This window comes from Furipterus horrens, unplaced genomic scaffold, assembly GCF_987537825.1.
Source record: "Furipterus horrens unplaced genomic scaffold, mFurHor1.1.pri manual_scaffold_17, whole genome shotgun sequence".
Classification (NCBI taxonomy): domain Eukaryota; kingdom Metazoa; phylum Chordata; class Mammalia; order Chiroptera; family Furipteridae; genus Furipterus; species Furipterus horrens.
Window position 1 is genome coordinate 83,504,764 of NW_028327187.1, and position 27,603 is coordinate 83,532,366.

Genomic DNA, 27,603 nt, shown 5'->3' on the forward strand with positions numbered 1-27,603 from the left:
TTCCATGTGATTGAGAACACATAAGTGGACTCATACAGTCTACACTTTTTGTGCCCTATTTTTTCCCATGTTTATGAGATTCAATCATGTTGTTTGTATCAGTATTTTGTTCCATTTTATTGCTGAGTTATATTCCATTATATGAATAGACCGTAACTTACTAGCTATTACCAGTCTTTGGCTATTATGAATACGGCTGCTATGAATACACATATAACAAGTTATTTTGTTGACATATTTGCACTTATTTGGGGTAAATATCTAAGAATGGAATTGCTAAGTAATAGGATAAGCCTATGCTTATCATTATAGGAAACAGCTGAAGTTCTCCTGAGTGGCTGTACAACTTACTACTGCTGGCCATATCTGAGGACTCCTTGTTGGAGCCCTGTGATAACAGCCCTGGAGAGGATGGGGACAAGTGTGGACTCAAATAGTCCTGGTGGGCATCCTAGGACCTAGAACTGGCAGGCCAAGCTTCTCTCTCTCCACCCCTGGGGTCATCAGCCCATTGAGGGCCCAGGGCCTACTGGTGCCAGATTGCCTACTGCCATTCATTTGGAGGTGCCCTTGGGCATTGTCCCCAGACCCAGGAAGGGCCAAGTGCAGTTTAGCCTTGCCATTATAGAACAAATGCCAGGGGATGAGGTATCCAAAATCCTGGCTCTGACCGAGGGTGACTTTAAACCTGACGGTGCCCTGGTGGTACTGGATTTCCTGGTCAGCATGACCTGCTGGCCCTGATGATGGTGAAGGACTGTAATCAGGATCTTCTTGTGGGTTGGGGCACGGACCAGAACCCCATGTTCTGCCCATCTCACACCCCCACTGAGCTGGTAGTTACCATATACCAGACACTGTGAATGCCACCACTGCCACCCACCTCAGCCTGACAAAGCCCCTTGTGTGTGTTTATGCCCCTGTGTCTGTGTGGGCCACAAACAATGCTGGGACATGAAAAAGAGACATGCAAACTGTGGGCGTTTCAGCTTTTATTATAAAAAGAACATGATCCCGGCCCAGTTTTCCAGCAAGTCACCAATTCAGTCTGACTTGGTCAGGGTCTCTCTGGCTGTGGAGTGGGCTGGTAGACAGGTGCAGGGCCCTGCTCAGACCATGCAACATTTCACCTTCCCCGGCCCCGGGCTGGACACCAACAGATGTCTAAGTTGCTCTCACATGTCCTCACTGGGCCTCATTGAAGCGGGTCACCATTGTCTTGTGCAGTGTTTCCTTGTAGGACTCGGTTGAAGTGACCCCATAGGAGCTGCCTCGGGCACCTAAGCCAGAGCCCCGAACCCGTGTCTGGGCCTGTGTGAGGAAGGCAGGCTCGGTCAGGGGGGCTGGGGGCAAGGTGGGGCTGCAGCAGACAGAAATGGAGGATGGGGATGGAATCACAGGAGACTCGCCTCAATGGGTGTCACAATGCCCTGCTTCTTTCGGCCCAGGCCACTGCCCTCTTTCCAGCCCATGGCCTGGAGCATGCGACTACCAATGTTGTCACTGCCCAGACCATCTCGAGTGGGCTGCTCAAAGTCCCTGCAGGTGACAGTAGTACAGCGTGAGTGACTGGTCTGCTGGTCTCAGGCCCCCCACCTGGCCCTGTGCACTCACACAGAGGCTGCAGACATGCCACCGTACTTCCTCCTCTTGGGTTCTGGTGGCTCAGGGATGCCATACTTCTCTCTGCGTTCAGCTGCACGGTCCCGGTACTTCATTTGCTGGAAGAGAGAGAGAGAGAGAGAGAGAGAGAGAGAGAGAGAGAGAGAGAGAGAGAGAGAGAGAGAGAGAGAGAGAGAGAGAGAGATAGAATTGGGAAGCTGGTCACTACAGGCAGGAAATATGGGCATAGGTGGGTGGGTGGGTGGGGTCACATGGAGAGCTGGATGAGGTTCTGCAGGCAGAACACTCCAGGGCATGAGAAGCCAGTGTGGGGGAATTGGGGAAGAGCCTTGTAGGGACAGGGTGTAAGATGGCTAATGGCAGCCAGGCTGTACTCAGCTAAGCAACTTGAGCAACAGCTGCCTGAGGGGATGGACGGAGTCTGGGAGTGGGTCACATCTCACCTCCATGTCATTCTTCTCAAGTGCTTCTAGTTCATTTTCTGACAGGTGAGCTCGCCGGTGAATCTCAAGGTTTTGCTGCAAGAGGACAGGAGGAGTGAAACAGCTGGGCCAGGCTGGGTTGGGTCAGGCCAGTCATGACCAAGGTTCCGTGCCAAACCTCCCTCAGTCACCTTGTGGAGCCCAGAGAGCTGCTGGTGCCGGATAAGAGCCTCCTTGCTGGGGAATTGGCGACGGCAAAGTAGACAGGCCAGCTTCTGCCAGTCAGTGAGCTTCTCCTCCCGCTCTGGGCCCCCTCGCTCCTGTTCCTCCTCACTGTCACTCTCCCCACTGTAGGCTGCCACCAACCCTCGAGGTGGGCTCTGTAGAAGGTGGGAGGGCATGGGGGGTAAGGCCTGGCAAGATCAGAGCCACCTCTCCCCTCTCTCTGCCCTGGGCACTCACTGGGCGGTCGTCGCTGGCCAGTTTTGGGAGATCCATGCTGGTGTGCTGTCTCTCAGCTAGTGCTCCCTGAGGTGGAAAGGCACAAATTCAGGGATTCCACAGAGGGACCAGAGGGATGACAAGATCGGGGTGAGGGGTACAGATGGGTGTCCACAACACACCTTCTTCTCCAGGATGGCGTAGCCAGCATCTGCAGTGGCTGACTCCCGCCTTTCATCATCTCGCAAGGAGCTGATGGGCTGGAAGCTGTTTTTGAAGTTTTCTTTTTGCTTGTTGAGACTGCGGGCCCAGCGTTCCATGTCCTTGGCAATCTAGGGGTGAGGGTGGGGTAAACTCTCAGAAACCTACCAACTCCATTCACTGCTCATTGCCTCTGCAGCAGCCCACCCTGTACTGCCCTGCATCTCAAGCAGGTGAGAGAGGCGGTGGTGAAAGTTCCCATTTCTCTGTCATATTGTCATCCTTGCTTATCAAGCAAGCCCCTCTCCACTCTGCCCCCATTCTCCTGACAGGCATCAATACTATTACGTTCCCTATGTATTTTCATTTTATCACTATAAAATGCACAGGATGGCTTTCCCTGCCTACAATTTTAATTTACGTGTGTGATACTTTGCCATATTCCATATTATATAGTTTTTCCCCCAGGCACAACACCATTTTTAGAATTTACGAGATCATTAAGTTCTTGCTTCTAAGGGTTGAACTCAGACTTTCATACTCTTCTGCTACAGACACATACTGAGGTTCCCTGCAACTGCCCACGACACAAAACCATGCAATGCTATTTTCCTGCCTGCCCCCTACTGGGCCTGAGAGAAGTTCTCTGAGACATATCTACATGTAGACATGGACACATTTCCTTGAGTGGTGTGAGAGCCCCAAGGAGTATGCCTGCCCACACCTGACCCACTGAGGGACAGGAAAGCTGACAAAGCTCATGTGGATGGCACTGGCCACCTCAGGGAAGTGTGTGGCTCTGCCCCATACTAAGGAGACTGCCCTGGCTCAAGGTCATGCAGCAAAGAACAGAACTAGACCAGGAAACTGGTCTCCCTTGAGCAAAATTACTGCCCACATACACATCCAGCCCGCATCCTGTTCCCTCAGCAGCAGAAGTAACAGATGACAGAAATGTAGTCATCAGAAGATACAGAACATCCAGCCAGTGACTGCTGGACCTTGGAGTTCACCTGTTGGGCCGTCTTGGTCTTGTGCTTCTCCTTCTTCTCTTTGCCTTCTTTGGAGGGGGCTCCCGTCTCCTTATGCCCATCGGCCGACTGCTCCAGGGCAGGAACGTAGGTCCGCCTTTCCCCATCCCAGTATAGGTATTGCTGGCTCTGAGCATTGTAGTAATACTAGGGTGGGGGAGGGGGAATGGGGCCATGAAGGAGGACCTCAAGAAGGGAAACTGCAGACCCCACCTACTCCCTGGGCTGCCCCATCACCTGGGAGTTGGGATCATAGTAGAGGCCAGTCTGAGGATCATAGTAGTAGCCAGAGGTCTCGTCATACTGGTAGGTGGAGACGTCAGGAACAGCTGGGGGATAGTAAGGGAGGGGTCAAACCCCTCTCTGCTTTGTTAAGGAAGTTCCCACCACCCACCTGCAGGGCAGGGTTACTCACGGTACTGGCTGTAGGACTCCTGGGCAGTGGGGCTAGTGGCTGGTGGCAGGGCAGAGCTGGGATGCGTGGGGCTCTGGAGCTCAGATTTTAGCACAGCGGGTGATATGATGGTGTATGACTAGTCATGAGGCCAGACAGGGGAACAGTGCTCAGTGTCTGCTAATGCCCACCATGCCCACCCCCCAGGATCTCCCTCGAGCTCCCTCACCTGGCTGTTGGCAGCAGTGCCCTGGCTACAGCTCACCTCAGCTGTTGACTGCTGGTAGATGCCAGGGGTGGCACCAGGTTGGGCACGGGAGAAAGCCTGGAGTGACAAAGAGTCTGCTCCAGGCTCTAGGGAGGCCTCAGCACCTGTAAAGAGGGACAAGGAAGAGAATGCCTGTGAATAATGGGGCCCAGCACCCTATGCCTGCTGGCCCCCACATGGGATTGAGGAGAGATGCTGGGGCTCACCTGCTCCAGCTGGGTCTCCTTTGGTTCCAGTGATGCCAGGGCCCTTGCCGCCCTTGAGGTAGCCATGGGCATAGAGGGAGGACTCTGTGCCCTGGCTGCTGCCATAGCCCTCATCCTGTTGGTAGTAGCTGTAGTCGACCGATGGCTCCTCGGGGGTGGCCCAGGCACCCTCCCCACCCTGGGAGGCCTGAGGGGCAGGTAGGAGGGGTTCATTAGCAGAAGAGGGTAACCTGCTAAGAAGCGGCTGCCCACAGGTGAGGCTAGTGTCTGCCAACAGAAAGCATGCAGCCCTCAGACAAGCGAGACGAGAGGGCTGCCTGGCCACAGCAAAACAGGGCAGCAGCAAAAACAAGACAGAACAAAGATGCATGCCAAAACGCTCCCGGGGCTGACACTGGTACGTTCCTTGTGTGGTATGTGTGCTGGGCATCAGACCAAGAGAAATATCATTCTCCTTTTCTTTAGTCTCATCTCCCAATTTTCTTTCAGCCACTTATAAATTCCTTTTTTTAAAGAGGTGGTAATAATTCAGGATAAAGCAAGCACCAAACAGGAGAGAAAACCAGCCACAATGGCATTGAAAATGAAAGCCTGGAAGATGACCAGGAAGGGAGCAAGGCCCCCAGAGCCCACAGCAGCCACTGTGAGAGGGTTTTGGGTCCACAAAAGCCAAAACTGCAAGCCAGTCCTCCTGTTCTCAGAGAGGATGCAGGAGGGTTGAGGTGGCTCAGGTATCAAGATGCTGAGGTGGAGAAGAGTCTGAGTACCTGTGAGATCGCCCACTGGGCCGCAGCAATGGCAGTGCTAGCCACAGAGGCAGCATTGATGCGGCTGCCTTCGTTGGAGGCCATGTCCCTGGGGAGGATGTCAGAGACTGGGAGTGAGATGGGGGGCCCCCACCTGGGGGACAAGCTGGGAAGGGACTCAGGTGGGACCCTGACCTCTTAGAACCCTTGGCAAACTCAACGTTGATGGTCTTGCCATCGATGGTGAGCGGCGGGTGCAAGGCCTGCAGGATCTGTAGCAGCTGGGCTGCCTCCTGCGGGAGGAGGGGAGGGAGGGGCAGAAGGGTCAGGCCCGGGGAGGTCCCCGGCTTCATTGCCCCATTGCCAGGTGTGGGGCTGCAGTGGGAACTAGGGCCAGGATCCCTCCTCCCCACCCTGGGGGCCGGGACTCTGGTTGCCCGGCCCCCCCTGTGCCGCCCTCACCACGATGGTGGAGAGCTGGATGAAGGCGAAGCCACGGTTCAGTTGGGTCTGCTTGTCCTTAATGACACGAACATTGGAGGAGGACAGCACTGCGTAGGGTGCCAGGGCCCCCAGAATGGAATCCATGGTGCTGTGTGGGTTCAGGTTGCGCAAAATGATGGCTGCAGGAAGGGGCCCAGCATTAGAGAGTACCCCTGATACTCTGCTCCAGCCCTACCCTCTGGTGGCTCCCCAATGCTCCCTCTCCTCTGGCCTCCACTACTTTGCACCTCCTGCTTCCTCTTACTTCTTCCTTCTGGACAAAATGCAGTTCCAAGTCCGAGCTCAGTCGCTCACCTGCCGAGAACTTTCCAACACATCCCCAAAGTCAAGTCGGGTCATATCCCTCCCCTGTTCTCCCTGTATCACCTGTCTGTCCCCCTACTAGTCAGAGATCCCTGGAAGGACTAAATCCTGGCCACCATCATCTGTCTGGCCTTGGAGAGCCCAGCCTAGACACCCTAGGGCAGGGAGGAAGAAGGAATGAACAACTGACTCACTGTCGTTGGCATTCTCTGAGCTTGGCTCTGAGCCCTGTGACAGGGATTGGGAGGCCAGCACTCCCTGGGACTGGTAGGGCTGTGGCAAGGGGAGCAGACCCTGGCTCAGCTCCCGTCCACCCAGTGGCAGCGTCTGCTGATCCAGCCTTGCGCCCAGGGGCAGCTTCTGCTCTGCCTCTGTCAGGGAAGGCAGAAAACAGGCTAATGACAAAAGGGAGGCTCCAAAGCTGGTCACCCTCCTCCCAGAGCACTGGGCCCTCACCCTTCTCCCCGCCCCCACCAATATCCTGGGCAGAGGGGAGGCATGAGGGCTTTACCTGACTTGGGCACACCACATTTGAAGCACTTCTCACGGCGTTTGAAGTTCTGGACGCCACACTGTGAGGCACAGGCCAAGCCGTCAGAGGGGGCGGAACTTTCCATTATGCCCTCCAAAGTTGGATCCAGAGATCCCCTAGGGAACCCCGCCTAGGGAGGTCCCAGAATCAGGGGAGGCAGGGGGCTCTGGCTGTCATTCTCAGGCCTGTGAATCTCCCCTTTAAATGGTCTCAAATTTGTCCTCAGTGCTACCTCCTCATCTCAGGAATCAACAACTTTCCCACCCGTTAAACTGCTGGCTGCTCCAAGGTACTCCCACAACGTCCCTTTAAGTAGGTTGCCCTTCCCAAAGCTTGCTTTTCTACTCAGAAACAAACCTCTACCGTTTCTAATCCTAAGATCCAAGAATCCCTTCCCTCTTTTATCTCAAGGACTGGATTGGATACTGCTATCAAGATATCTGCCTCTCCAAAAAAAAAAAAAAAAAAAGATATCTGCCTCTGGAGATTCCTATCCCCAGCTTCCACAGTTCTCTCTGTTCCAAGGTCAGGTACTGAGCACTGCTCCTATGCCAGGCTCTGCCCTGTATGGCCTACCAGCAGCACAGAGGGGCAGGTTAGTCTGTGGGTATGGTCACCAGTGGGCTCGGGGAAGGCAGTGGGCCAAGAGGGGCACCACTCACTCGGCTTAGGAAAGTCAGCAGTGATGTTTGATCTGGGAGACCCAGAAGTTTGGTTTGGTGTGGTTTTGCTGGGAAACAACTGCTAACATAGGAAACAAGTTTTCCATAGTGGTGTAGGAGGGTGAGCCGAGAGGCAACAGCTGAGACTGGGGAGGAAAGGTGATGCTAGATTATGGAGGATGGTCCTACTTGAGCTCAGAGTTGTGGGGGTTTTAAGCAGAGAAGGAACATGGTCAGAGGTGGTTCTAAGGAATGTTACAGATGAGAAGGTAGGAGAAAGAGGCAAGAAGCTAGCATACTACAGAAGAATCTGTGGTGACTATCTGGGGAAGGGGGTGAGGACTGGCTTGTGCAGTGGGAATGGCAAGGGAGGGTATTTCTGTAATGGAAGTGACAGGACCCGGTGACCAACAGCATGTGGAGGGTAAAGAAGGGAAAAGTAGAATTCCCTGGTTTTGAGGAGTATCTGGAAATATAGGAAATAGAGAAGAAATGGAATTTCACTGTCACTTTGTCCCTACCTCTCCAGAGATAGCGAATACCTATCTTCTAATATTACTTTTTTTTTTTTTTAAAACAAGCAGGTCCCTACTCCATTACTAGGCAGAATTCTTGTTGGGGAGAAGGTTGGGGCCTCTGCAAGCCCTCAATCCTCTCTTAGGTCTCAGGACTATCACCCACCTGTGGAAGGTGAGGCTGGCTCCAGGGGAGGCCTGAACCCATGACCCCTGTAATCAGGAGCAAGTCATGACTCAAAGTTTGCTCATGGTCCCACCTCTCTTGAACCTCAGCTTCCTCTTTGGCAATATGACTGCAAAAGCTTGTATCCTCAGTCTCAGGTGGACATGGCTTTGACAGAGTGGCCTTCAAGTTTGGGTCACCTGACAGAGGCTCTCAGAACACGCTGTGCTTTCCTTCAGAGTAATGGCTGACATTAAATGGTACTGTGAGCCAGACGTTCCAAGTGTGACCTTCTCATAACCATATTGTAATCCTCTGAAAGTGAGGCAGAGAGAGTTTAAGGGCCCTCATCAGAATCAAGGTAGATCTGGGAGAGTGTAATTTTAGCCAGTCTGGCTCTGAGGTCCATATTTTTACACACCACATTATGCCTCCATTGTCACTAGTTAATCATTTATGTAAGCATTTGTTGACAATCTACTGGGACTTCAGGCAAGATCATGCTTCATGAGGGCGGAGCCTGATACCAAGTAAAAACTCAGTACACATTAGTGGGTAGGTGGGTAGCAAGGAACTGTGGTTACTTGAGTTGAGCTAGTCCTCCATGCCACCTCAGAGGTCGCAGGGAGACAGAGAGGTCGCTACTACTGCTGCTGCTGTTTCAGTCCATGGCAACTGCTGCCCACCGCCCCTGTACCTTATTACACAGCCAGTCCTCATTGATCTTGGGCTTGGGGTCGCTGTAGTGCATGGACACCTTCTGGCCCAGGATATTGAGGGAGTGCTGTGGGAAAAAGCAGAGCCGAGTGAGGCCCAGGCAGCAGTGCCCCACACACCGTTTCAGCACAGGAGAAGAGAGTGAGCGAGCCCTTCAGCTGGATGGATGAGGGACAGGGAACGGAGGGAGGTTGGAGAACGGACGAGGGAAGAAGGAAGGGAAGGAGGGAGGGAAAGCACCGCAGCCCTCGGGTGCAGCTATTTGCTGCCTTTTCAGGGCATGCGCGCACACGCACACGTGAACACACCACCAGGCACACAGTGCTCGGCTGACCGACACTTGCCGGACAGTGGGGAAAGCCCCCCACTCAGCCCTGACACTGCTAGGCCACACCCAGGGCCAGCATTACACAAGCTACACTTGGGATAAGGAGGGGATGGGAAGGGAGGGAGAGAAGGGGAGAGAAAGAGAGAGAGAGAGTACACACGCGCTAGTGCTGGAGAAGGGGAAAAAGAAAGATCCATATTGAAAAGATGGAAGTTCCTGCTGGGAAGCTGTGTTCCCGTGGCTGGGTGGGTCCTGGGCCCACGGCACTTAGCCTATGGACCAGCAGAGTTGGTCCCAGGGCTGGCTCTGCTAAGCCCCCTTCCAGCACACCTTCCCCTCCTCCCCTGATGCTTCCCTTCAGTGCCACACACCAATGAGCCAGGCTCTGGGTGGGCAAACAGCGCAGACCTTTGGGTCTCTGAAGGTCCCAAAGCTGCTGGGTTGGGAGCCCTGTCACACTGAGGGAGCAGGCTCCCTTCCTTTTCTGGCAGCATGGCTCCTCGCTGACAGGGCAGGCCTGCCCCCAGCAGAGTGGGGCAAGTAGTGACTCCTGTGGTGGGCAGGTGCAGTGGGAGGAATGGGGCAACAAGGCATTGGTGAATGAAACTATCATACTTGACTGGTACTTTAGATCAACAGAGCAGTGCTGGCCTCTTGCATGGGAATTAAAGTACTGAACTCACATGTGGGACGAGCTGGCAAAACGGGACTTGCTAGTTAGTGTGCCAATAGCTCAGTTCCCCGACCATGGCTGGATCCAGAGGTCCCTAAGAGTGGAATGATGTACTAGCTCTGCCTAACCCCAGAGCAAGGCAGTCCCCCTGGGAGTGGGAAGCTAGGTGGAAGACCCTCCCTGGTAGCTCTTTCTCTGAAAGCTCAGCCAGGAGAGGTGGAGGGACAGAGCTAGTGCCTGGCGGGGGAAGGGCAAGTGGTGAGTATGGGCTCTTGATGGGCAGCCCAGTGGGTAGCGAGAGATGGGAAGAGGAGATATTGAGGGTGAGGAAGGGGGAGAGAGAGGGGGCGGGGGGTATGGGACACAGGGCCACAGGACAGGGAACTGTGTCCATAAGAATCAGGCGATGGGGAGCGCTCGATTACAAAGTAGTATTTGTTTGGGGGGGGGGTTCAAGTGCGGCAAAGCAACCTGATTGGCTTCCATCCATCGTGTAGCGTCCTGCAAGTGACTAAACTCGACGAAGGCGAAGCCCCGGCTCTGACCTGGAGACAGCATTCAGATACAGACGCAGTGGGTTAGTCAACAGCTTTGGACACACGGCGTTCCCGGGGGTGGGACCCGAGGGGAGAGGACCGGGGTGGGTGCAGAGAGGGAAGCAGGGAGAGGAGAAAGGAAGAAAGGAAGAGAAAGAAGCAATCAGAGAGAAAGACCATGGGGTGGGAGGCAAGATAGATGGCTGAGAGGGGCAGGAAAGTGGGAAGGAGGAAGAAAACAGAGCTAGAGAGAGGTGGGTGGGTGGGAAAAGATACACACACGCCAGCTGGGAAGAAAGAGAGAGACAGGGCTCAGGCCAGCCTGGGGAGACAGAGACGGAGAGATGGAGCCAGGAGGGAGAGGGTACAAGTAGAGGTCTGTCTCCAGAGAAGGAAGGAGGGCAGATGGGCAGGCTGCTGGCTCCACATGGGCCAAAATAAATAACCAAAGGGCAGGGCCCAGCGCAAGGCCAGGGGAGCCCAGGAGGGGCCCTGTAACAGTTGTTTAATCCAAGGAACAAAAGAAAAACTGGGCAGGGCTGCTCGGTGAGGCTAGGAAGGCTCCAGGCCCATCAGGAACCTGAGGAGTAGTTAGGGACATTATGTCATCTTAGCCTTACCACAGTGCACGGGAGGTGAGCCTCATGAGGGAGCCACCGCAGGGCCAAGCTGAGAAGAGTAGAACCACCCACAGTCCAGGTCCTTCTAGACAGCAGGAGAACAGGGGCCAGGATTGGCCAGGAGGACCTTATCAAATCAGTGGGTGCCTGGGAGAAGTGCCCAGGGCCACAAAAGGGGCTGCAAATGGGGTACCACTGTGGGGAGAGGGACCAGAATCTTGGCAGCATGCGGTTTGCCTGGGGTGAAGCAGAGCAAGACCTGCATGCTACTAAGAGAGACTCTAGGCCTGGCCAGGGCTAGGAAAAGGACCTAGGGCTTGAGGGTGCAAGAAGCAGCTCCTCTATCTTTGGAGGTATACACACAGGGAGGGCTTAGACATGGCAGGGCTTGTGGGTGCATGCTTGACCTCCAAAAGAACTATTAGGATGCACAGGAGGATGGAATGGTGTGTGTGTATGAGAGACAGAGGATGGAGAGAGGGGGGTAGTAGAGGGAGGGAGGGAGAGAGAGAGAGAGAGAGAGAGAGAGAGAGAGAGAGAGAGATGGAAGCATGAGGAGAGAGACTGAGATGGAGAGAGAAACCCAGGCAGAGTGAGGCCCCACTGTGTCTGCCTTGGGGAGCCTGGGCCAGAGATCCTGTAGAGACAGCTCTCCCACAAGCCCCCTACTACCCTCAGGCCAGCTGCAAGCAGCCTACAAGAGGGAGGGGACAAGTGAGGCCAGAAGTCCTGGCTGCTCCTTGGGATGAGCCCTGGGATGAGAGTCACCCCCTGCCTCCCCTCTTGGGATACATGGGTGGAGCTGTGCCAGACCTACTTTCTGGTCAGAGGCTGTTATCAGAAAAATGTGGGGGGAGAGTGAGGGCAGGGTAAGGAGGACAAAGGAGAGGGAAGGGAGTACATTGGGAGGGGGTTACCACCGCAGACACTCAAGTGTCCCAGAGAGGAGGTTCCCTGGAGCCTGGCCCTGGCCTTGCCCCTGGGGAGCACTCAGCTCAGCTCAGAACTGCACCTCCTCCCCAACAGCCCCTCAAAGGAGGCTGCTGGCCAGAGCTGTGAGGAGAATGGGATGAGGGGGGGAGAGAAGAAGAGGGGTACCCCAAGCTGCCCATTCCCAGCTCTGGCAGGAAGGCAGGGTAGGGAGGGTGCAGAGGCAGAGGCAGGAGAAGACTTGGTGGTGGAGGCTGGCCAGCAGAAGGGAAGCACTGGGAACGAAAGCTCACCTGAGGATTTGTTCCGCATCAGCCGGACCTCACGTGCTTGGACACCATGGGACTGCAGCTGGCCACGGATCTGTATGGAAAGATACAGTTTGGGGCAGGCTCAGCACAAGGGGGCTGCTGGGTAGCTAAAGCCAGCTGGAGGCCTCCAGGGCCCTGAGATGCTATCAGTGATGTGCACACACCATGTCCTCTTTTTGTCTCTCAGGGCTTTTCCCCAAATGACCAGAGCCCCAGACCCACACCAGTACCCAGCCTCAGCTTTTGGCCCCAGACTTGCAGAGTGAGACAAATGAAGAAAGGGGTATGGTGCAAGGTGAAGCATGGCAGCATGATGACCCCTAGGGGCAGAGCGCAATAAGACAGCAAGTGAGCCTGCAGATCAAGAATGGTGGGCAGGGACAGTCTGACAACAGGCTTGATGCAGCCACAAAGTGTGGAAGGCTGGGGTGCAATTCTGACCCTTTGCAAAGAGGCTGTCCTTTGCTTGCATCAAGAGACCCACGACACAAATACGGAACTGGGAAGTACTGGTGTCTGAGCAAAACCAAGCCATGTGTCCTAGAACCAGAGTGGAGCAGTGACTTGGAGCAGAGACAAAAAGGCATGCTTGTGAGGTTTGAAAAGCTTCTTGGATGAAGTAAGCCAGACAGAAGCTGCAGAAGCAATTCAGGATTTGAACCAGGTGAGGCAGGGTCTCTAGGGTCTCTAGACCAATGGTGTCTCTTGCAGAAGACTAGGAGTGTGTGCTGGGCATTCTCTGGCAGCAGTCTTAATGCCTCTGGGCCTCAGTTTCTTATCAGGTTAAACAACAGAAAGGACATCAAACATACACACAAACACACACATGTACACACAGAAGGATGAAAAAGAGGGCACACTGAGATGATCAGAACCACAAACACTCAGGAAGGGATCAGGAAACAGCAAGACTTTGGGCTCTGGGCCCAGCTTCCTGGTTTCAGACCCCAACTCTGCTCTGCCACTCACTAGCTATGAGACCTGGGGCAAGTCACTTCACTGTTGGGGGCCTGGCTCCCTCATCCATAGGATAGAAATTCAGAGAGTATCTTCCCAAAGGATTAAATCAGACCTGGTGTATTGCCCACCCTGTGATAAATCCTCAAGAAATGTCAGCACTCAGCTACTGCCTGACCCAGGACATGGCAGGTGGGTCAGACTTGAGGGAAGCCAGCAGATGTCCGAGGAGAGCTGAGCAGAAAATTCACAGGGGCGGGGGGGGGGGGCGGTGGCAGGAAGAAGGAGGAGGAGAATCAAGGTGGCTATTCTAGTGGCCCTCTTGGGGTTTTACTGGGGCTCCTGAGGGGAAGTCTGTAGGAGAAGAAAACAGGAGAAAACGAGGAAGATGGAAGGGAACGCCATGAAGGAAAATAGTGTGGAGAGGCTGTTGGCAGCAGTGAAGGAAGTCAAAGAAAAACCCAATGCTTCATGGCCAGGCCAATGAGGAGATCTGATGCAGGTGACAAAAGAGGGTAAGACCCCGGGGGTGGGGGGTGGGAATGAAACCTCAGAAAATCCCATGGGGACCCTCTCCACCCACATCATCTCTGCCACCAACAATACACAGCATTGGGCCTGGCCAGTGTCTGGCCCTAGAGCAACATATGCAGAATGGATGAAGGACCAGTGGAATGTGCAGGAGGAATGCTGTCCCCTCCCACACCCACCACCGGCAGCCCCTTGGGCCAGCCAATCTATCCCACACTCCTCCCTTCCAAACCAGGAGACAAGGCCTGCCCAGAGGACAGGTCAGTGCTAGGAGACAGGAGCTGGTGGGGAGAAGGGATGAAAGGTGCTGACGTCTGGGAGTGAGGGAGACGTTGAGGACCCTGGAGGAGACCCAGCCTGGCCTCTGCTCTGCCACCTGCCCAGGGCCATGGGGGGCACGTACGTCATCCTCAGTGGCTGCCTGTGGCAGCATCCTCAGCATGACGATGTTACTGGCCTTCTCCTCCTCCTCCTCATCCTCCTCCTCCTCCTCCTCCTCCTCCTCCTCCCCTTGCTCCGTGCGATAGTCCTGGTCCCGATAGTCGCCGTCTCGGGGGAAGCCTGGCGGGCCGGTGGGGCTGTGCCTGTGCCGCCGCCGCCGCCTACGCTGAGTCTCAGAGCCCGGGGAGGCCTCGTAGGAATCCTGGCCAACAGAATGAGACGAGAGACACCAGACGGGCAGTCAGTCTGGGGTGGGCCTAGGGGTTGGCCACTGGCTCTCTGAGGCAGGCAGGCTCTGAAAGCCAGGGGTGGGCGGGCTCCGGCTAAAGGCTCAGGGCAGGCAGGGTTGGTAAGGCCTGTACTGCAACCCTTCTGGGGCTGGAAAGTCTACCTGGGACAATTTGGGGGGCTGCTTTGGTGGGGAGTGGGGAGAAGCCAGTGGCAGTGTTGGCATTGGAGAGGAACTCTGACAGGTGGCCAGACACTGCTTAAATCTCCTTGGGAAGAGATGGTCTGAGCTTGGCACACTAAACCTTGCCCTCCGTTTCTCCCGCTCCTCCCTAGCCATCTCAGTTAGTTTGTGCACAGTTGTTCCTTGTGCCACAGAAGGTCACACAGCACTTTTGACTCCCAGCCTGTGCCTGTGCCCTGCAACCACGTTGTGGGTATAGGAATAGCTGAAGTTCTTGGCCAGACTAGCCAGCAAAGACTGGCAACTGTTCAAGTCCACAGCACTGCCTCCTCATCCTTGACCCTCTCCCTAGCCAGTCCATCATCACCAGGCTCCCTCCTAACAGGGTGTGGTCACTGGCCAACCCATCTTTCCAGGACTAAGCAGGCCAGGCCTAGGTCCACACCCCTTTCACCCTCGGGGGGGCAGGGGGCCAGATAATTCAGTGCTCCACTCCTATTCTTCCCAACCCAGCTGCCACTGGGGAAGCTTGGCTGCTTACCACAGGGGTCTCTGCATTGGACTCCCCCCTCAAGGGAGTCCAGCAACCCACATTCTGCCCCTCCAGGGCTGAGATCGCCCTTCCTACCCTGCCAAATAAGAGTTGTCTGCTTGCTTAGACCAGGGCCCTGACTGCTTGCTCAAACTGGGGTTTCCCTAAGGCAAGGCTGCTTCTTCCCCTTAGCTGGGGCCTCCCTGATGGTGAGTATGATGCCTCCCTCCTCAGGCTAGGGCTAACTACCCAAAATGGAATACAGAAAAGAGACCTCAGGGGGTCTTTCCCTTCTGTCTAGAGGTTATGTCAGCACCAGGAATGCCCATGGCTGGTCTCCCAGAGCCGCTCTGCATGGTGATAACCAGCTTCCTCGTTGCCCTCCTAACCCTAGACACTGAGTGCCATGTAAGATGCTCTTTAAGAGCCCCATACTGCCTGGCAGCAGGCAGTACAGGGCTTGTAGTAAACTGTGGACCCAAGCTGAATACTGGGGAAGAAGGGAGAGAGGTGGTGGTTAGGGGCCCTCAGAAGTACAGAGCCAAGCATATGAAGTCAGGGAGACCCAACTTGGGAGAGGAGCCCTCAGAGGGGGAATGGGGACAGACCCTCCAGGTGAGGCAAAGCCACTGAGCACAGTCCAAAGGCATGGGTTCTGAGAGCTACCTGCAGCCCAACAGAGGCCCTGCAGGAGCTGCCCCCCCCACCCCCCAAGACCTGGCTAGCCCTGCTGCCCTCACCTCTGCACTCTGCTCCTCAGATGAGTCATCATAGTCATGCTTGCCCTCCTGGCTGCCATACTCGCGGGGGTATGAGCGGTAATCCATGTCTCGGTAATCGTGGTCCCGGCTGCGGTTCTCCCCACTGTCATCCTGGGAACGATCAGTGGCTCCATAGCGGCCAGTCCTGTCCCCACGACCACCGCTGGGGGAAGAAGGATGGGAGGGATTAGAGGGCAATGCTTTCTGAAATGTGCAATAGGTGAGGATGACCCCTACCCACTCACTCTTTCTAGACTTTCAGCCCCAACCGCCAACAGGGGTACCTAAATCCTAACCCTGTGGGGTGAGCTGGCTCCCATCTCTTTTACAGATCCAATCCACTTCTCTCCTTCCCTCCCTCACCTCTCCAGTCCATGCTGTCATCCTTCATTGGGCCCTTGAGTGTGGACTCCTAACCTCCACCCAGGACTCCCCTAGTTCATTCTCTATACCTCAAATGTGAGTGAGTGCTCTATAAGGCAAAGCCAATCGAGCCCAATTGTATAACTCCCTTCAGTGACTCCCTCTTATTCACAGAATAAAACACCAAAATGCTCACCAAGGTCTTACAAGGTCTGCAGGGTCCTGTGGGATGATGTCCCTGCCAACCTCTCTTTCTCCGCCTCATTGTGCCCTGTGCCACCTTGCCCCTGTGTTTCAGTCACCTTGCTAGTACTAGCAGCTGCTTCGTTAAAATTTCTCTTACTGCAATAACTGTAAAGTAATTATTGCAAAGTTGATTTAATATGCATTTTTTTTTTTTGGTGATTTAAAAAATTACTAGATTGTGAATTCTGGGAAATGAAGGAACCACACTCATGTTTACTTAAAACAAGGAAAAACAGACACCATATAGACTAATACTAGTAGGAGCTCAATCCTGGTCAGGAATAACATTAGCAAGTCTATTATCAACACCATTATTAATATTATTCTACGGTATTAGCTAAAACAGCTAAACAAAGAAATGAAGACAAGAGATTAAAAGCTGGAAAGGAAAAGGTAAAATCACCATTATTTGTAAATGATATGAGGGTACATTTGCAAACTCTAAGAGTATCAACTGAAAAATGACTACAAATAATAAATCTGTAAGGATGCTGAGTACAAAATTAATATGCTGAAATAAATACCCTGCCTGTATTCAGAGAGCCGTTGTTAAGATCCTAAGTATAATTGCATTGGAATATTACCTAGACATGTGTAAGATCTTCACACACATAAACTTCACACATATAAACCAGGATACATTTCAAATGGGTCAATGATTTAAATAGAAGAAATGAAATATTAAAAGTAGAAAAAAACAGGATAATTCCTTGATAATCTTGAAATGGAGAAAACTATAACCCAAATCCAACAGCCATGGAAGAAAAGATTATTAAATCCAACTACATAAAAGTAAAACACATCTGCTTTGAAAAAAGCAAAAACCATCATAAGCCAAGACAAGACAAACAATAAACTAGGAAAAATATAAGAAAAGGAAATAGGAAAGGAACAGAATTCACGGTATAGAAATACAAGTGGTTTATATTTGAAAAGATGCTCTATTTCAGTTATAATAAAAGATGAAAATTAAAATTACACTGGATAGACCATTTTAAAATAAACATTTAACATTTATTTTTGTATATTTTCTAAATCATTTTTATTGTGGCAAAATATACAGAACAAAAATTTACCATTTTAATTATTAAAAATTTTTAATTTACTGATCTGAAAGAGGAAAGGGGAGAGACATCAAACCATTGTTCCACCTATGCATGCATTCACTGATTTACTCCTGTATGTGTCCTGACCAGGGATCGAACCCACAACTTGGGCACATTGGGATGACACTCCAACCAACTCAGCTATCCAACCAGGGCCCATTTTAATCATTTTTAAGTGTTCAATTAAGTGGCACAAGTACACTCACAACATTGTACAACCATCACCACTATTTCCAGAACCTTTTCGTCATTCCAAACAGAAATTCCACACCTACTGAACAATAAGTCCCCATACCACAACCTCTATTCTATTTTGTCTCTATTAATTTGCCTATTCTAGGCACCTCTTTTAAGTGCAATCTTATATGTCCCTTTGGGTCTGAGTTATTTCACTTAGCATAATGATTTCAAGGTTCATTGATGTGTAAAATGTTATCAGAATTTCATTCCTTTCTATGGCTGAGTATGTATGTATGTATGGTATACACCATGTTTTGTTTATCCATCTGTTAATGTACACCTGGGTTGTTGCCACCTACTGGTTGTTTTCGGTATCATGAATAATGCTGTTATGAACACTGGTGTACAAGTATCTGTCTGAGTCCCTGCTTTCAATTCTTTTGGCATATACCCAGGAGTGGAATTGCTGGATCATATGGTAATTCTATATTTAATATTTTGAGGAACTGCCAAACTGTTCCACAGCACCTGAGTAATTTTACATTCCCACCAGCAATTCATGAAAGTTCCAATTTCTCTACATCCTCACCAACACTTGTCATTTTGCACCTTTTCATGTGCTTACTGGTCATTTGTGATTTGTAAATATGTTCTCACTTTATGTGGATTGTCTTCACTCTTTTGAATAGTATCCTCTTATGTTTCTGAGTGTCTAATCTTGATAAAGTCAAACCTCTTATTTTGAAATAATTTTAGATTTACAGAAAAGTTCAAGGTCAATAGAATTTTAGTATACCCTTCACCCAGCATCCTCTAATGTTAGTACAACCCTGGTACATGGTATAAAACCAAGAACTTAACTAAACCAGTGATTTTCATCTCATGGCATACATACCCTAATTACTAAAATTCTACAGCACATTAAAAATATATTTTTGCCAACCTGACAAAAATATAGTTATAATTTTGATTCATTCACTCCAGATGGCTATTCCTGTGTTGGCTGTTGTCATGTTTTTATTAGACAATCTAAGGGAAAAAGAGGTCAGTACCCCTGGCTGAATAGTCAGGGACTGCATGTTTTAAAAATCCACTGGTTGAAAATTGCTGAACTAAGTTATTCACTATATTAGAATTTCTACTACTATCCTCTTTCTGCTCCAATATCAAATTGAGGCTACCATATTGCATTTAGTCATCATGCCTCCTTAGTTTCCTCTGGCCTGTGAAAGTTTTTTGGTCTTGCCTTGTATGCGTGTGTGTGTTTTTTTATGACCATGACAGTTTAGAAGAATACTGGTTAGGTATTTTGTAAAATGTACCTCAACTTGGATTTGTCTGATGTGTTCTTGTGATCAGACTTGAGGTGATGGAGGTAATGGCATTTTGGGGAGAACACAGCAGATATGAGCTGCCCTTCTGACTGCACTGTATCAGGGGGTACATGATATCAACATGACTTATCACTTGATCATTTGGCTATGGGGGGGATCTGTCAGGCTTCTTTGCTGTAAAGTTTCTCTTTTTCCCTTTCTACCCTCTATTCTTTAGAAGCAAGTCACTAAGACCAGACCAGCCCACGCTCAAAAGGAGAGAGATTAAGTTCTACTTCCTAGAGTAAAGAGTAGCTACATATATTATTTGGAATTCTTCTGCAGGGCAGATTTGGGATGAAACATTTTTAACTCAATAGTTCTGCAAAAGTCCAAATGTGTGACAATAAAATGTTGGCAGGGCTGTATGGGAAATATGCACTCTCATGTTGCTGGTAGGAGTGAAAACGGAATAATCCCTATGGAGGGGAATTTGGCAATAGCTGGCAAAACTAAAAATCTGTATACTCTCTGAGTGCTAGTTCTCCTGGGAATTTAATGGACTGATATGCTTGCACACATACAGAAACATTACTCACTGCAGTACTGTTTATAACAGCAAAGGCCAAGAAAGAACTTAGAAGGGTCAGGAAAATTCTCTTTAAATCAAAGACTAATAAGGGGGGGCGGAGCCCCGCCAAACATTAAAACATATTACAAAGGTGGGACAATTAAAACATGAATGGACAGATCAGTAAAACCAAACAGTCCACAGTACAAAAACACATGGAAATTTAAAATAAGCCAAAAGTTGCATTTCAAATAAATGGGGACAGCGGTGGGTAGATGGATTAGTCAGTAATTACTAGTTGTGATAACTGGCCCAGGGATAAGCAAACTGCAGCCAGTGGGCCCAATCCAGTCACCTAAACAAAATTTTCTTGACCACAGCTATACAATATTTACAAAGATCATACAGTCTACAATGTCAAAAATATTTACTATCTGGTCCTTCACAGCAAAAGATTTTTGACTGTAAGAAAATAAAGTTGTTTATCTACCTCACTTCTTACACCAACTAAATTCTAAATTTAAATCCTTGAATAGAAGCCACAAAAATATTAGAAAGAAAACAGTGTCAGGCACTCTTCTAAGTGCTGGGGATACTACTGTGAATAAAATGAAGTCCCTGCCCTTGTGAACTCTGCTTGGAACCCTTATGATAAATACCTCAACATGAAGTGGCTGGTATGAGTATTGTTAAGGTTTTTGATATGAACAATGTTTCTTCCAAACATGCTTACTATAGGTATCCCTTAATATTTGAACTCTAGTAATCAGAATTAACCCTGGCTGGTTTGGCTCAGTGGATTGAGCGTCGGCCTGCGAGCTAAGTGTCGCTGGTTCAATCTTCCAGTCAGGGCACATCAGAGAAGGAAAACTCTGACTCCAAAAAACCGCTGCCTTGCGGCATACCTCTTCAGGGGAAAGGCTAAGGGAGTAAACCCCGACAGAAAATCCGGAGCCGGAGTCCCTAAGGCGGTTTGACGTTGTAGTCAACACCGGCAACTCCTGCGGCGCACCTGAAGCCAAGCTGTATTGACTCTGTCTTTCCCTTGGATCCCTCAGCTGCGAAGAGAGGGGGGGTCTGCTGCATGGGCAACAGCAGACCCTCCATATCACCCTGCCCAGGCTTTGTAGCTTCACTGGAGAGGACACCCCAGCGTCATCGCAAGATGTCGATTCAACACGGGAGGAGACAGATACCGTGTCACTCCCGAGTCGGACTGCACAGCCATTCTCGGCGGTGCAGATAGACTCTTAAGAAGCTACACCATCGTCTCTCGAGACGGACGGGCATGGGCAACAGCAGACCCTCCATATCACCCTGCCCAGGCTCTGTAGCTTCAGCTTCACTGGAGAGGACACTCCAGCGTCATCGCAAGATGTCGATTCAACACGGGAGGAGACAGATACCGTGTCACTCCCGAGTCAGACTGCACAACCATTCTCGGCGGTGCAGATAGACTCTTAAGAAGCTGCACCATCGTCTCTCGAGACGGACGGCTGCCGCCGACGACGACGAGTAATCAGAATTAAAGAACTAAACAGATTTGAGTAAATATTCAGATGAAATCCTGAACGCTCTGACACTCAGCATCTAAAACCAAATAAATCTGGTTAGTAAACTCTTACTTCCTAAATTCAGGAAGGGAACAGATTTAGAGTAAGGGATACTTTTCATTGGCTACAGAGCACTCTGACTAAATACCATTTAAAGGCAGACATTGTTCATAATATATTTCTAAGAAGCTGGACTGAATTACAAAATATGAGGACCTCCACAAAATGCATAAAACAATGCCAAAATTAGTAGAAGTAGACAAAATGATAATAAAAAACTCAGGCCCCTTTAAAGGTGAGTTTTACCAAAAGTTCAAGGGACAGACAACTCTTATGTAAGTTTCTCCAAAAAAGAGAAATAGCAAAAGTTGCCAAATTCATGTCATGAGGCTACCTTGATACAATGCCAGATAAATAGAAAATAATATTATAGGACCAATTCACTGATGGACAGAGATGCAAATATCCTAAATACAGTATCTAATAAAATGTGTTTTAAAAATATATGTAACAGCCTTTTGCCTCGTTGCCCGAGAGAGAGCAAGATGGGTCACCAGCAGCTCTACTGGAGCCATCCGAGAAAATTTGGCCAGGGCTCTCGTTCTTGCTGCATCTGCTCAAACCAGCATGGCCTGATCCGGAAGTAAGGCCTTATTATGTGCCGCCACTGTTTCCATCAGTACGCGAAGGATATAGGCTTCATTAAGTTGGACTAGGTGAACTTCCTGTGAATGCGTCATTCAAGACATCTACCTTACTGCAGAATGGTTAGTTCTTTGTACATAAAATAAAATTTAAAAATTCAATCATGAGCGCTTCAATGTGAATGGAACAGTCGCATGATTATAGAACTCTCCTTTTGAAAATTAACTATTCTCAGTGGATTCATCTTTAAAATTTGTGGCTTATTCACCCCTTGTCCCCGGGTTATATAAAGTATTCATGCTTCACTTTGATAAAAAAAAAAACACGTCTAACATTACTTAAATAATTCTTCTGCCAAAAATTCACAAGTAAATGTTAGAAAAACCCAAATTGAGAAACATCTACAAAGCAACTGACCTGTACTCTTTTCTTCCAACTTATTATTTTTACCACTTTTAATTAAGTTATTAAAATTTTTTTTCAGTTACAGTTTACTTTCAATATTATTTTGTATTGGTTTCAGGTGTTCAACATAGTGGTTAGACAATCATATATTTTACAAAGTGTTCCCCCTGATATTTTCAGTACCCACCTGGCACCATACATAGGTATTGCAATATTATTGACTATGTTCCCTATGCTGTACTTTATTGACCCATATGCTTGAAACATATCAAGGTCATAAAAAAACAAAGAAAGATTTAATAATTGTACCAGAATAAAGGAGACTAAAAATTCGAAGTAGCTCAATGCAATGGACTGGATCCTGGGTTAGGGAAAAACAGCTATATTGGGACAAATGTTAACAACTGAACATGGCCTTCATATAAGACAAAGTATTACATACAGGTTAATTTTCCTGCTATTGGTAAGTGTACTGTGGTTATGGAGGGAAAGGGCCCTTGTTCTTAGGGACATACATGCTGTAGTACTTAAGGGTTATGTCTGCCACTAACTCAAATGATTGTCAGGGGGCAAATGTGGGGGGCGGGCGCGAGAGGGTAGGGGGAGGAGGAGGCAGAAGTGAAGGGAAAGGTGACAAAGATGGCAATGCTCCCCAAATTAATATATAAATTCAATGCAATCCCAATAAAAAGTCTTGAATATTTTTGAGGGACTTGGTAAACTTTATGTAAAGCTCCACAGATGGCTAAACCAACTTTGAAAAATAAGAACAAAGTGGGAGCTATTAAGACATTCTATAAAGCCATAATAATAAAAACAATAAGGTTCTGGTACAGGAAAGAACAAATACACCAATGAAACAAATTAGATCACTCAGGACAGATCCATGTACATGAGGGAACTTGAAATGAGGTGCCACAGATCAGTAAGGAAGAATGGACTACTGAGGAGATGGTACTGGGAAAACTGCCCACTATATGGAGGAAAATAAAACCAGAACCTACCTTATACTACATTCAAAAGTGGACTCTAGGTGGACTTAAATACCTAAATGAGAAAGGTAAAACTACACCATGAAAACAATCATTGTGATCCAGAGGTAGGAACAGAGAAGATTCTGAAAGCACAGATTGTAAGACAAAAAAGTGATAAATTCTGGCACACCAAAATTAAGAACAGGTATTCATCCTTGGGGGAATCATTAAGCAAAAGGCAGCAGGCATACCCTACAGTGTCTTTGGGACCAATTAGAAGCAAAACACTAATATGCACATGGCAATATAGACAGACTTTTAAAAAATGCAGGGCTGCCCTGACTGGTGGGTGTATCCTGCTGCAAACCAAAAGGTTGCAGGTTCAATTCCCAGCCAGGGCACATGCTTGGGTTGTGGGCCCGGTCCCTAGTTGGGGGCAGACGAGAGGCAGCCAATCAATGATTCTCTCACACATCAATGTTTCCCTTCCTCTCTTTCTCCCTCCCTTCCCCCTCTCTAAAAATAAGCAAAAATAAAGCTTTAAAAAATGCAGGGCTGAGTAATACAAAGTTCGTTTGTGTAAAGTGAAAACATAAGACACTCAAAACAACAGTACATATTTTAGAAGAATACATTTCAAACACGACAGAGAAGCTGCCTACAGCTATGGGAATTGGGAATAAAAAAGAAAGAATAAATATGGCGAGAGAAGGCCTTTGTACAGACCTATGATAGAAACCTACTGTGAACTGGAAAAGTACGATTAACTCAATTCTCTGCATTTGCGGTCCTTTAAAAGCCAAAAAGGAAAAGAAAAAAAGAAGAAAAAAAAAAGAAAGCCAGTGGCTTTATTTGATAATAAAGTCACCTACTCTAACTCAGAAACTGCCACAGAGCACTTCTAGTGAATCCCATCCAAAGTCGAATGCCTCTCAAAAGACATTTTAAAGAACGTCAAGACTGAATAACATTAGATGATGGGTGACCACATCTCAAATTTGGGTTCACTTTTTAGAAAATAAAATATTTTAATTATACATGTTTAAAAGGGCCTGGTGGTAGAAGAAACCCTTTGTAGAACATTAAAAATTATTTTAGCCCTGGCTAGTGTGGCTCAGTAGATTGAGCAGCAGCCTGTGAACCAAAGGGTTTCTGGTTCGATTCCTAGCCAGGGCACATGCCTGGGTTGTGGGCCAGGTCCCCAGGTGGGGGCGCACGAGAGGCAACCACACACTGATGTTTCTCTCCTTCTCTTTCTCCCTCCCTTCTCTCTCTGGAAATAAATAAAAATTTTTTAAAATTATTTTATAAGTATACTAACTCCTATTAATGGCTTTCTGGGAGTTAGGTTTGCTTGCCTATGTAATCCTAAAATGTAAGGAATAGATCACCTGCATTAGAATCAACTGGGGTGATACACCAGGATGGTGAGGGAACGGCCTGCGATCTCCTTATCAAATGTCCCAATTATTCCTTGTTCTACTAGAGTTTAAATATAACTTTAGGAGAGTTTCTCATTCCAAAACAAGTATCATGCCAACTTCAGCCCACCCTGACCCTGAATCTCCCACTATCTTACCTGGCTTGCCCCGTACCTGTCTGGGCAAATTCCTGACTCTGAAGGTACCACTCTCATCCATCCCTTAAACCCAAAGCCACAACTCACACCTCTCTCCTGCGAAACCACAGGCATTTATAACCCACAATGCATCTCTACCTCTCCTCCCACAGTGGCTGTCGAGACCTTGGCAAATGGTACCATATACCTATCTTGGTCACCCAAACTGGAAACCTGGGCATCAGCTTCCATTCCTCTGTTTCACTTGATCCCTTCCTACCCTTACAACCAACCATGGCACCCATCCAACTGTTCTGGAATCACCTGTAAACTGTGTGGTCTCCCTTGTGAGACCCTGAGTAAAGAGAAGGCTGCAATCTAATCTGTTTCATTCACCACGGCACTCCCAGAGGCTAACACATAGGTGCTGGCTCACAATAGGTGCCAAGTAAATGTCTGTTAAAAAGAAACCAATCATCTGCTACACTGTTTCCTCTGCCCAGAAGCCCCACTGCTAGCACCTTCCTGGATCAGTTCTCACAGGGGCCCAGCCTAGGCTGTTTGGTTGAGGAAGAAGCAGGTAACTCACCGTCTTTCATACTCCATGTCCTGATAGGGCCTTCGGGGGCTGCTGGGGCCCCTCCTCAGCCGCTGGCTCCGTTTTACTTCCCAGCCACCCCCACTGCTGCCACCATGATCTGCCAGCCTGGGTGATGCCTCTTGTAGGGACTCTAGGGAGAGAGGGAGAAAGAAAGGGGTCAAGACAGTTGCAGCAGAGAGGGCCTCCTTGAGAAACCCTTATTGTCAAGGCTCTCTGCTGCCTCTTCGCCCAGGGACATTGTTTCTTAACTCCTAGTGCTCCTGTGAACCAGAGCAAGGAAGGCAGCCTCTACTTGACCTGTTCCTTTCCTTTCCCCACAAATGTGAGGTTAGAGCTCATTGCCCTAGAATGAGCAAGGCCTTCAGCAGACAGGGAGCACCTTGCAGAGAGACCTGGTGGTGCCAGTCATTCTGTGATCAGGGCTTTGCCAGCTGAAACTGGTAGACACATTCAAGCCTGGAGCTATCTGCCTAGGGGAGCTCTTGGTGCTGAAAGACTTTAGAGATCAGGCAAGAATTCAGAACAGGACTCACAGGCACCCACTAGGCTCCTTCCATGGACACCCCCAGGTGGCATTTCGTCCTCCCAACAAGATGCCGGTTGTCCCTTACAAGACACCAGGAGGCCATGAAAAACATTAGGGGTGAAGGGGCTAACTTGGCAATGAGACAGCTGCCGCCTTCCTGGGATCCTGGCCAACACAGCTTTGGCCCTCACAGGGCAACTGGCTCAGTCCTGAGTCTTGTCTCTTATGCACAGCCAGGTCCCAAGGCAGTCTCTCCCTAGGGCTCTAGGCCCAAGTTATTCACAGGCAAAAGGAGGCCTTTCAGAGGCTGTTCCAAACTACTGTGCTATTCTACTGGCTTGGAAGAGCAGTCATTTTACCCTACCCTCAGGGCTACTGTGAGATCTAAGTCCTGAGAGCCATGTGGCCCCACCAGGAGTCACCATGTAGTATCCCAAAATCTTCAGGCCCCACCCTTTGAACAGGAGTTAAGCAAAGCCAGGTGTTAACAGCACCTGCCTAACACTAGGTTGCCACCACACCTTTCCTCCGCGTGTACAGACACCAATTTTCTCTTCCTCCTCAAGCCACAGGGAACCAGAGTTACCTGCTCCCAGATGGGTAAGTTAGAATCAGAAGCAGGGACCCCAGTTGTTAAGAGTCCATACAAAACCCTCAGTAGACTCTGGCAACCACAACAGATAGGGGTTAGTCACAGACATGTGCCCTGAACAACTATGGGCCAAAATCACAGACAGGAACCTACAATAAATATGGGCCATAACCACACACTTAGCCCCCCTTTCAATGGCTGAACTTCACAGTCACAGATAGATCCCTCCTCAAGAGCCGGCAATACACACATTGCAAGTCATATACACATTCCTGGCATTCCCTCCTTATCCAGTAAGCAGGTTAGGGCCAGTCGCAAGACGACTCCCTATGGATAAGGACCCCTCCCAGAATAGTGACCAGAGTTAGAAACACACACTCCAAGGATAAATAAAGACCAGGGTCACACAGAGTTTCTCCCTCCTTCGACCCCCAAGGACCTGAGTCACAGAACACTTTCCCAAGGATAGATAAGCAACAAAGTCGCACAGCAGACAGGACACCCCCTCCCCTGTGGAAAAAAAATCAAAGTCGCAGACACCTGCCTCCCCACGGATAAAGTTCGGTGTCACAGACACCAAAGTAGCCCACTCCCATCCGTCTCTCCCTTCCCCCAACCCGCGTGCACCCATTCCTGCGTCCTGATCGCGCACGCGCCTCTGCCCTCAAATGGGTAAAAATTTTTAAAAAGACAACCCCTCCCAGACTCAGACCGTGCATGCATCCCTCGGTTGCGGCCCACAGTCCTCTCTCTCGCCTCGTCTAAGGACTACAACTTCTGGCCCCTTACCTCCGCCCCCACGACCAGCGTCGACGCTCACCTTCTCGGCTCCGGCTGTCAAGGGAGGGCTCCCTGACATCACCTCGGCCCTCCGCCACCTCTGCCAACTCTTCTAGCTCAGCCGAAGCCGGACTGCGTAACAATCAAGTTCGAGGCAGGAGACAGAAAGGCGGAGGGGGTTGGGGGAGGGAAGAAGCGCCAGGCGCGCTGCCCTCCCCGGGAAACCCGCTGTCGCCTACTTCCCACCGGCCGCAATCACCAGCACAAAATGGCGACCAACAGCAAGGAGCCGGCGCTTCGACTACCATCCACCTACTGAGGGAGCGCGCTCTGGCAGGCCGCGTCCATTGGTCGTCCTCCACCGCCTGCAGGCCCTGGATTGCTCTGATAGGCAAGCGGCTGCCACCTCCCCACGCCCCGTGCCCCG

General features: G+C 49.9%; 1 protein-coding gene and 1 pseudogene across 9 annotated transcripts; one reads left to right on the top strand and one right to left on the bottom strand.

The window, feature by feature from the left end:
- Positions 1–975: 975 nt before the first annotated feature.
- RBM10 (RNA binding motif protein 10) lies at positions 976–27,487 on the bottom strand. 9 transcript variants are annotated; one of them, XM_090264205.1, is made up of 24 exons: positions 27,186–27,487; positions 25,267–25,408; positions 15,743–15,926; positions 14,021–14,260; positions 12,112–12,181; positions 10,204–10,277; positions 8,712–8,798; positions 6,651–6,801; positions 6,334–6,510; positions 5,795–5,955; positions 5,528–5,625; positions 5,354–5,441; positions 4,587–4,773; positions 4,378–4,484; positions 4,134–4,251; positions 3,956–4,047; positions 3,701–3,865; positions 2,669–2,818; positions 2,508–2,573; positions 2,237–2,425; positions 2,067–2,141; positions 1,615–1,721; positions 1,410–1,539; positions 976–1,311 (listed from the first exon to the last, which is right to left on the bottom strand). In XM_090264205.1, the coding sequence occupies exons 1-24, from the start codon at positions 27,253–27,255 to the stop codon at positions 1,186–1,188; spliced, it is 3,054 nt and encodes a 1,017-aa protein (XP_090120331.1). In that variant the 5' UTR covers positions 27,256–27,487; the 3' UTR covers positions 976–1,185. The 9 variants fall into 9 exon arrangements, with proteins under 9 accessions (XP_090120331.1, XP_090120330.1, XP_090120329.1 ...); XM_090264204.1 differs by having other exon boundaries at positions 4,342–4,484; positions 5,798–5,955; positions 27,186–27,486; XM_090264203.1 differs by having other exon boundaries at positions 4,342–4,484; positions 27,186–27,486.
- Positions 21,611–21,811, top strand: LOC149991493 (small ribosomal subunit protein uS14 pseudogene; annotated as a pseudogene).
- Positions 27,488–27,603: the final 116 nt, after the last annotated feature.